The sequence below is a fragment of the Apium graveolens genome, chromosome 6 (genome assembly GCF_009905375.1).
Source record: "Apium graveolens cultivar Ventura chromosome 6, ASM990537v1, whole genome shotgun sequence".
NCBI lineage: Eukaryota > Viridiplantae > Streptophyta > Magnoliopsida > Apiales > Apiaceae > Apium > Apium graveolens.
In genome coordinates, this window is record NC_133652.1 from 34,005,589 (window position 1) to 34,016,577 (window position 10,989).

The window sequence follows — 10,989 nt, forward strand, 5'->3', positions numbered from 1 at the left end:
TTAATATTTTATAGTTTCAAGTTTTAAATTTGATTCTTGCGTATTCTCGAGATTTATTAAAACAAAAACTCAGTTATAAAAAAAGAGAAATTTTCAAAAATATTATTTTTTAAATTTATTAGCGATTTTAGCATATTTTAATTTTTTTTGAAAAAATACGGTTTGACACCAAATGGAACATATACTTAAAATCGTATTGAGTTGTATTTGAAGTTGAATTTGATTGCAGCGGGTGATAAAATTGTATTTTTGTGAAAAAAATAAAAAAAATGTATTTTCATACATTAAAGTTTTAAAGAGTCATATTTTTGAAGAAAAACGTATTTTAAAAAAAAACTCAATAAAAACCGTGTACTAATTCATTTCTGAAAATAAATAGAGAATGGACCCTATAAGGTGAGGGGGGGTAGGGAACTAGAGGGGGCAGGAGGGAGAGGGGGCCAAAATAAGAATAGGCCTGCATTGAGATTTAAATTGCAATGAAAGATAATGCCAAATAAGGCCTGCGAGCACCCCCACTCGTCCATTACTCATTTTTGATAGACAACAAGGACGTTCTTTCTTTTTTACATTTTCAAGATGATGGGTACCCCGAATACAAAAACAAAATATCTGTATTATGTCCTGATTATCAGTCCCAAATTAAAAATATTTATTTAACTATAATTATTCGAAACCTTTAAATAATCGATATGAACAAAGAAGCATCAGTTTCGCCCAAAATTCAGTCGGAAATAATAAACAATATCGTCAGTGATCTCGTATGTGTGTATGAATGTCCTAACATTATCGGGGCATATTTCATATCAATTAAATCGGAATAATCATTGGTTAGGTCCCAAACTACAGGCGATGGACAAATATCTTGATTCTTGACTACCCTACATTGCAAGAAGGGGTGATCACAAGGTCAGAACAACTTTGCAGATATAGTTATGTTAATTTGACTATACTATACTCTAATGTTCAAGGACCACCTCAATATATACAAATATCTGTGCCGGAGTTAAAGAGACATACTTGTTTTCTTGAAAATGCCAAAAGTTATACTCATACCGCTACAATAAACTTATTGCTCACCTATCCTATCTACTCCCATCACCACAACTGCCTTTGCCTTGATATGGTTCATGACTTTATGTGCCCATCTCAGACAAAAAATTGTGTTAGATATTTGATGAAGATTTACAACAGTATCATATGATTGCAGGATCAAACAGGAGATCTTATTGATAGTATACAAAATTTCTTAGCCTGGCATAATCTGTGAATCCAGAGACCAGTACCATGGTGGACTGACTGTCGCAGCTGGGCTGCGTTGCCTGGTTCCCCTATTGGTACTTACTTCAGTGTGCTCTTTGAGCTCGCCCAGCTTCTACGTGAATAACGACCGGGAAGCATCTCGCAAACTAAAACAAAAATGCCCCAAGGAGGGCTTCAGTAGGATATAGGAGTATAAGATTTTTACAAATCTTACATCCACTAGAAGCTAGACTTTCATTTTCTGGACAACTTTGGTAAAATTTTGGAAGATGAAAAAAATTATATATAAGTAAAATATTTTGGATGATTCTCTAGCTGCCACAGAGCAGGACATTTACGAAGTAATAATCCTATTTAACTTGATGCTTAAAATCAGAAAATCAATTGATCAGGGACTTCATTTTTCAAAAACAAAGAACTACTTGAGGACTGTTTGGCATTCATATTCTCTATCCTGAACTGATAGGGATAGGCAATGTGAACCTGAAATGGAACATATTTGTGTATTATATTGTACAAGTACATCAATCACATAGTTGCAATGCAAACTATATAGCTGGCACATGCACACACTCTTTTCATGTAACCTTATTGTGTCTATAAAATTTGTAAACAAGTTTATAAAGGAAAACATCAGCCCATTCAGTAAGGGACAACAATGGACTCGATAAGCTCCTGAAGTGGAGCTAGTTCCTTCTTGTCAATCAGAGCAAATTCCTGCAAGCATGCAACCACCAAATTATAAGTTAGCACCTTGAACTGGGCATGAGAGTACCTTATAACTGATGAGTGTGCAAGATATATCAATTTTCAAAAAGTTACTGTTTTCAAAAACAACTTCAAGTGTTCAGAATATCAATCTCACTAAAAAAGAATCTCAGACACAAAAATTGGGATATAAAAGGAATATATTTTTTTTAATCAAAAACTGCAAGGATATATTGAAAATTTTGAAAAAGTAAATTTGGTGTAATAGTCACACCAAATAAATAGTGTTAAACTATTTGTTTGGTGCAACTTCTACACCATTTTGTGCATTTTACACCTAACTAGTGTAATAGTTGCACTCTCTTGGTGTTATATTTTCGCGTTGGATATGCTTAAGTAAAGATATATTAAAATATATCAACTTTAAATGTTAATTAAAATTATGATTTTGATGACACTTACACATGTAAACAAGATGAAATGCTTGAAACAAGTATTTAGATGAGCCTCCTCCTTAAGACTCACAATCTTCTGAAAGTGAGAGTGATATATATGCGCATATACACGGAACAGACGTTTAAATATTGTTTTAACAACATCCCTGAAGTTGGGAGGAAAGGGTGCACCTGCGAAATATAAATGAACATGTTGTGAGCTTAAAGTAATACGCACCTATCCAGGAGGCTAATTTCATTTCATAAGACACAAAATGGTAGCATATAATTCAACTAAAAATGCCAGCTATTACCAAGCTTCTGAGGAAACAATGACTCATCGTCCAACTGAGATTCAATCCAATCCATCAAATACTCCACATATTTGGGAGCTGAAACTTCAATAGGTTTCTTAATTTGTATGCCGTCTGCCCATCTATACTCATACCTAAAATTTTATACACAAAGATTGGTGACAGATATTAGCTGTTTCAACTATTAGAGAAGTGGTACTACAATAAGTAGTTGAAGAACATATCTACCCATAAAATCAAAGTTGCAGAAAAAAATTCTAGAACACAAGAACCTCAATTTTCTCATAGCTAATAAAATATTTCATCAAACAACTTGATTCACCAAAACATACTTTGGACCTGCAGTCATCGTAGGGCAGTTTTCTGCTGTACAGAACTCAGTGAGGGTGCCAAAAAGAAGATTCACCTGGTTGAAGAAATCTACAGCTGGAAAAATAGTAAAAACTTATTCAGCACTAATTAATTTAAGAAAGAAGCATTGTAGATAAGCAGGGGCGGACCTATCCGGGAACCCACAGGAAAAATATACCCGCTGGAGTCTAAACTCCGTCTTTAAAGATAAAAATATAGTAATTTTTAAGCTAAAATTTCACCGAATATTTTCTAAGAACCCACTTGACTTTTTTAAGGAACCCGCGTAATAGAAATTTTAATCAAACATCAGATAAAAGAGCCAAAGTAAAAATATAAAGTAAAAAAAAGCCAAAGTTACTAATTATAAATTAATAATGCAATAGATCGTTTTTAAAAGATGAAAACGTGTAGGGAACAACTCTAAAATGTAAAACATTTTTCAGTTGTATAGACTTCGTACTCTCTAAAAAATTATCATTTTATTTTTATCTTAATATAAATATTAGGAACACACTGGAAAATATTCATTAGTCCGCCACTGGTTATCTGGATTAGAAAGCGGGCCTTGCAAACAGTGAAAACACAATATAAACAATGATAACAAATAATTAATGACACTTCCCTGGAAAATGACGCCCCTTAAAAAGTCTCGGAAATTATTAGAGACAGACATTTTAAATAGTAACTTAAAAGTCATACTGGACCCCTTAACATTTTCCATTGACACAGCTGAGTCGGGCGAAATTTCAGCCCGTGCAAAAACCAACGTACACAGATATGTGACTACCCACCACTTAAGTGAAATTTCTAGTCATAAGAAAACAAGCAGTTGTGGTATAAATCATTGGTCGGGTAAGGACATGGAAATGATCCAGACAACAATACTCTCAACCACAGAACTGACCAAGAAGCTGCAGGGGGGACATTTATAAAATGACAGAGCATGTTTTCAGTTGAGATACACGAATATAAATGTTTTGAAAATTCAGAAAAAAAAACATTTCAGATGCCTTACAGGCTTTTCTGTGATCTTAATTCACTTGTAAGTATAAAGATGGCTGTCACCCTTAACAGCACTATTATACAATAATTTAATGAGTAGACTGGCCAATGTTATAATTAAATTAGCATTCCATAGAGGCAACACATAAAAGAAGATAACAGAGATAAACAGACAGCGCAATACTAGATATGAAATTTAATATCTAGATACATGACCGAGAAATGTTGATAATTAAGACAACTAATACTAGAATTCAGATAGAAAGGAAGTGAGACTTACTATTCACAGCAAGCCATTCATTCATATCCTCCCCCGGAGGAAGCCTTACCGCTTCTCTCAAGTTTCCGCTACCTAAAGTAGCATCAATGTGCTTCCTCAGTTGCGCCCCCTGCATTTTGAATTAAAAAACCTAAATTTTTCCCCCAAGAAACACGTACAGGTAACAAGTAAAGACCTAAATAGCCGACATTATAAAAGATGTAAATGGACCGACCATATCCTGGGCCTATCCTGTCCAAATAGAGGCCCAGGGGCAATTTTCTATTTATTCTTTTTGCCAAGTCCAGGGGCAATTTTCATTTTTGATTTTAAAAAAAGGGTCCAGTAATTATTCCTAAATTACTTATTCTTCTAAAATCTAATAATATTGTTAAAATAAACAGAGGAACCAACTTCACTGTGGCGAGAAAAGGAAGCAGGGCGATGAGAGTGACATTGAAGCACAATTCACGAATTCACTTATATGATAACATTCGTGTGATGAATATGAGAAAACAGATTTTTATTTTCCTTGAACGAAACTATCCAAAAAAGAAGCATATAGATCTAAGACAATGTTAGATAGTAAAGTTTATATATATGCATACAGCATACCACACAAGCGAGAGATTTAACTTTGCAGTTTTTTGTTTAAGCTTGTGATACAAAATCGTTAAGTGTTAATTTTAATTAAATTATTAAAAAATGAAGTACATATTTAATTAACAGAAAAAAGTACATACTTGCAGTGTTTATCATATACATATATTAATTACAGACTATCAAATGAGTCATAACACATATATTATGCTACACAAACAAGCAAATTGGTATATTATTGATAATTAAGTTTTGGGCCCTAGAAGGCTACCCTGGTTGCCAATATCATATGTGCTAATGAACAAAACCAATAAGTGAGAACAATCCAGGATTACATGGCCAAGGAAAACACTGGAACAAGTTTAAACATTCCAATACATATATTTAGGAATATAAGTTATCGCCTATCGGCTATCCGCATCTCCAATAAAACAGCATAAAAATTAGAGCATACATAATCAACTAACAAAAAGAGCAACTGAAGACTGAATACGAGATGTAAGAACAAACACACTATAATTTTTTTATTATTATGGAGAATTCTACCTTACTCCCAGAAGGCGCGCTTTTTTTGGGACGAAATGTTCGTTGGTTCCTACTTGCAAAAGATAAAGTTTGGGTCACAATTTAAAAAAGGTATAGAGAAAAAGTCATAATCCATTGTAAACAGCAATCTTGAAAATTAACAAGAAGAAGTCATGTACAATTAGAAAATGTGGAATGCAACAACACTATTCCACTAGTTAAGTATAGTCTTTCATGTATGTTTTCAAGAGATATATTTGCAATTTCATACCAAAAAAGGTAACCAATTTACATATCTACTCTGAACTGCAAAAATCAAATATCGATCCCGCATAAGATTTAGTGTGCAAAAACTAAAGCACTTATTTTCTTTTCAATTACTGGTTCACAACCCAGTTTAGATTCACTCTCGATCACCGTTTATAATCATCAAAACATATCCAAGTGATTGATTACCCAATTAACCTTATAAGTAAATAAGGTAACTTATATACACTTAAAAAAACAATTATATCAGAAAACCACATTGCTGATAATATTCAAAAGATGTTGAACATCTTCCAGCAAGCCAGCAGAAAAAATAGTTGCTAAATGTAAATGACTTTTTCAGTAACATCATTTTTTGTAGTTGAAAGCATATGTCAATAAGGCATACAGCCATACACAAGTTCTTCACTCGTCCTTTAACGTTATATAGTCATTAATAATAAGATACGGATATTTCAAAAGGATCTAGCAGTTCACCACATCTAACCAAATTACAGGATAAAAAATGAACTTATTAAAAGAGGTGGACCTAGGAAGGACTACCGACGACTATACCCCCGCTTAAGTTTTAGTATCGATCATCTCTAAGTCTACTATGTTCAGTTATTATATCCTATCAACCGCTAAAAAAAACCTATATCTTACTGAAGTCGTATCATTTCCCGGAATTTTTACAGTTAACCTAGATTGTACTTTATTATCATTTTTTCCCTACTAAGCCACTGGTCCTCTCACTATCACTATTTCCGATAAGCATCCATTTAAGTCATCTCATCTATTAGTCTCGTATCCAAATCCCTAATCATACTTCATTATTTATAACCTCAACACATCTCAAGTTTTTTTAAGTCAAATCAAAAACACGAAAAAACGAACAAACTTTAATTACTAGCTCAAAACACAAATTAAAATAAGCATAACAACGAAGTTAAACACAAAGAAGTCCAAATCATTTATAATCAGACAAGTGATTACATAAACAATCAAACAGAATTCAACACGAAAGATACAGATCTAATAGAAAGCACTAAAGAGTAGCGATCAAGTACAACTAGTAAAGTAATGAATAACAATTTATACACAATTAAATCAAATTAAATTAGATAACAAGTGTGTTTTATGTAGCGTACCTTCCAAGCCCGAATAGACTCATGATTGGGGGGGGGGAGAGAGAGAGAGATTGAAGTGGCAGCGGATCTGCCCGGGGCGATATGGATATAAATAAAAATGTTTGTGCGTGTTTTATAGGTGCGGTGCGGGGGCTCTCAGGAGGGGGTTTAGTTAAACTGGGGGAAGCGTCGAAAAAGCTGAACCCACACTGACTCAACCTGACCTGACCCCCCCCCCCCCTCTATAAAAAGTCAAGCTAGCCCCAATTTTCACAAACACCAAATAGGCTCTTCTTTTTTTTGGACAAAAAACACCAAATAAGCACGCTAAATAAAATTTATTATTGTTAAAGAAATCACTAAAAACTATAATACTAAAAACATGACACATAAAAAGATTTTGTGGCTATAAGATACAATAATAAATACTAATAACTGATAAATAAATCACTAAAATGATATATGTTAGTATCAAAAGTTGCATCAAATGATACCACATCACCACACAATTCAAAATTTCTTCAACAAATCGTATTAGACCAAAATAGCTTTCTAAGTTGTCCAGAAGAATCAACATCATAAGTATATAAAATCCTTTATAACTCTACTTAATACATTTAAATTTATCAGTCATCATCTAAGTATCGTTATTGCCGATAAAAAATTTCAAATCTCTATTAAAGTTTGGAAAATCTTGCAAGGTAGCAACTATATTTGAATTTCTACAATACATCTCCTTAGCAAAGCTAAACGACTTTTTACCATCAATATTAGTGCACCATTATATAAATATTTCTTAAATTGAAATCTATCTCCCAATTAGCCCTCAAAAAATGACGACCACTTTCACTAGTTAAAGGATGATTATGTTATTCAACAAAATAAATATTCGGTCTCATATTTCAAAACCATTTTTGCTTTATAATCACACCTACGAGAAACAGTCGGCCTTTTCTTAACCACTTTTTTAGAGTCATATCCTTAGGATCATTGAATCATTCACAACTATAGACACGATGTTTCAACAAAACAAGGTAATTATCATTTATCTTTTTAGTTGTCTTTAGTACATCAAAACCACTCAACCAACTGTATTCCATGTAAAACTTGTAATCTTTGAGCAAAGAATTAAAAATTTGATCGGTGAAAGGATATACTAAACCACCAACACACAACTAGTTATATAAGACATAATAACCCTAGAAGACATTCTAGAGCTTGTTACAGAGCTCTTACTCTCAATTGAAGACATTAATGGACATAAGGGATTTCGAAAAGAAAGTGAATATGACAAGTATTTGTACTTATTGGAATAATGAGAGTAAAGCGAGTTGTGTGAATGAATAGTAAGTATCGCGTATGTACAAGTAACGATAAATATGCACGAAATCTAACGAAACGATAATTATTTATAATTATAGATTTTCAGGCGGACCCTGGAGCACCCTCCACTTCAAAGTACCTAGGCAAGTTCACGAACACGACTCCATATACTGTTGTGTTGTGAAAATTGTTTTACTGTCGTTTGTACAAATGGCATGTTTGCCATGATAGTAAAATACGAGTTTTGCGTATCGATAATGATTGAACTCACGATGAGTATATTATAGAATATTTTAATGCTACAATAAAGCGTGATGCATAAATTACAAGACAGAGAGTCAGTCAGAGTTTACAAAGTAAAAATCTGGGAATCATCCCAGAGTTGTTTTGGACGATCAAAAGTCTGTACGTATTTATCCCAAGGGACTCAATATCCTCTTTCGAAGTATTAAATACCTCGAATTTATTTAAAACAATGTCCAAAGATCGTATTCCTCAATTATGTTTAATTAATCGAACATTGAATATTATCTCAAATATTCATTTAAATAGGAGAAGTATTCTCTAACAATTATTCATTTCAAACTCAATTGTTTTATATTTATTATAGATTACTTTAATTATTTAAACATAAATGAGTTGAGAAATATTATTTCAAATATTCTTTTAAAATATAACTATTCGAGGTTTAATTATTTAATAATTATTATTCAATTATTAAATATTTATTAAATAATTTAATATGATTTAAAATTCATAAAATCTATTTTAAAATATTTTATGAGTTTCAGAAAATCATTCTAATCCTTTCGGATCGTCGAAAATAGTATTTCAACTTATTTTAAATATTTTGACTATAGTTTCAAAAGAAACTCCCCTTTAAATATTTAATTGTTGACAATGGTCAACTCACATTATCATAATGCTTCTTCCGAAAATTCTCGGAAGAGTGTGTGTGTGTGTGTGTATATATATATATATCAATGTGTACCTATCAACAAGCAATATGCTTGGGGAACAATATAAGTTCCAAATATATGATAGGATTCTTAAAAGGACAAAGAGGGGTAGTCTCCAGTACTTTGTGGACTGGGGAGACTACTAATTTACTACCACATGAGAAGGTACTTTATATACCGATGAACATGTGGAGTATGCGTACCTGAGAAGGATGGACGCAAAACCGTGTCTTAAGAGGGATATACACGAAGTGTGTACCTAAGAGGGATGGACATAGAAAAGGCCCGAATGCGGCCAGGATGATAATCGATAATAAAGGGAATCGTCCTTCTACATGTAGAGAACAATAAATATTTACCGTTATATGATTGATCATCGTATTTCGGGGGCTCCAGTGAATGTCTTATTTTTCCACTTGGAATTGAGATGCAATACCGTAACCTAAGCCTAGGCGCTGGGTTTACCATTAAGGTATTTGCAGACTAATAAGTCAATAAAAGAGTTGATTTGAAAAGAGGTGTGTAACACTGAGAAAAACTATTTTAAACAAACATATATCATATGCGAAATCTGATATAAATTTCTTATACAGTCTTTTCATACTGTACTTTATTATGTGGGATATTATAGCTCACACTTGTTTTCTTAAAATGACACAACACAACAGTGAATCAAGATGCCTATCATGAAACTCACGACCAGGAAACGGGTTGGAAACGACCAGCTGTTCCGTAGGATGTTTGATGCAGTACCTCAGGTAGACTGTATAAGCTGGATTGTTTTTCAGTTGTTTTTAGTCCGACTTATTTACAAGTATGACTTATGTAAGATAATAATGAAGAATCGTATATTTGTCTGCCGCCATGGTAAGACATAATCACTTTTGGTTTGTAATAATTATCACTTTGTGGATTGATACACTCTAGTAATGAATTGTTCATTTCCAAGACAATAATATGTAAGTGTGTGTGTGTGTGTGTGTTGATAAGTATGGGGTCGTAAAAGTGTGAATATATATATATATTGTTCTACGAGATAAGGGTTAAACATGATTCAAGGTGACTTGGCCTCCTAGATCCCTAACCCCGAATTTTAGGGCGCCACAGAAATGGTATCAAAGCCTTGGGTTATCAAATCTTGGAAACGATAGGAAATGAAATACGTAGACATAAGAATAATAATAATCAATTAGAACTCAAGTTGAGTTCATCGTCAGGCTGTATGGGTAGTCTTGACAGTTCTACCCTCAAGGGAATTCCGACTGTTATAGGGAGAATTTCGTATAACAATGTTGTGGAGGTTAATGGGCGGAACAAAGATCAAGGACAGTGTTTGAGGGCGGAGGAAGGTTGTTTGGTGGTGGCTGAGCTTGTATGTGGACTCCTTAAGAAAGAATAGGGTTCGTTATTCTCTATCAAGTGTCGACTCATGTCTCATACAAGTGCCTACGTACCCTATTTGTAGGGATCAAGCCTTACATAGTTCTTGGGGAACAAGTCACGTAGGCTAGGGTTAGGACTCTTCAGCCCGTGCAGCCCAAGCCCACGATAAAGTCAGGCCTTCAGCCAATTAGTCACGTAAATCTCGATCGGCTCCACACGCTTCCTACGATCTTGCGGCATCTCCGCAATCCTTCCCGTGATCGTAGGAACAACCCGTATCGACCCCGAAATCTACGAGCAACTCAGTCATCTATGAGTCACTTTCCATGTTGCACACAAAGTCTTTCGATGCGGCCCGGCCTGGTCACCTCGGCCCGCACCGCCTTCAAATAATAAATATAATGTTACCTCTGTTTCTATAAGATGTGGGCTCATGAGCTCAGCCCGCGTATGGGCAGCTAATCCCACCTCGCATGAAGGCACCTGAGC

At 33.9% G+C, this 10,989-nt stretch overlaps 1 protein-coding gene across 3 annotated transcripts; it reads right to left on the bottom strand.

Moving 5' to 3' along the window:
* Nucleotides 1–1,741: 1,741 nt before the first annotated feature.
* LOC141667695 (MOB kinase activator-like 1A) lies at nt 1,742–7,054 on the bottom strand. Of its 3 annotated transcripts, none has more exons than XM_074474284.1 (7): nt 6,857–7,054; nt 5,481–5,532; nt 4,356–4,464; nt 3,052–3,145; nt 2,720–2,853; nt 2,434–2,597; nt 1,742–1,980 (listed from the first exon to the last, which is right to left on the bottom strand). In XM_074474284.1, the coding sequence occupies exons 1-7, from the start codon at nt 6,877–6,879 to the stop codon at nt 1,906–1,908; spliced, it is 651 nt and encodes a 216-aa protein (XP_074330385.1). In that variant the 5' UTR covers nt 6,880–7,054; the 3' UTR covers nt 1,742–1,905. The 3 variants fall into 3 exon arrangements, with proteins under 3 accessions (XP_074330385.1, XP_074330386.1, XP_074330387.1); XM_074474285.1 differs by having other exon boundaries at nt 5,481–5,529; nt 6,857–7,052; XM_074474286.1 differs by lacking the exon at nt 5,481–5,532 and having other exon boundaries at nt 6,857–7,051.
* Between the last annotated feature and the right edge of the window lie 3,935 nt (nt 7,055–10,989).

Excerpts from the sequence above, each read along its gene's own strand:
- LOC141667695 (XM_074474284.1), bottom strand. The coding sequence starts at position 6,879 with ATGAGTCTATTCGGGCTTGGAAG. Across the intron at positions 2,854-3,051 it reads ACGATGACTGCAGGTCCAAA|GTATGAGTATAGATGGGCAG; the intron begins GTATGTTTTGGT and ends ATAAAATTTTAG. Across the intron at positions 1,981-2,433 it reads ATTTCATCTTGTTTACATGT|GAATTTGCTCTGATTGACAA; the intron begins GTAAGTGTCATC and ends GCATGCTTGCAG.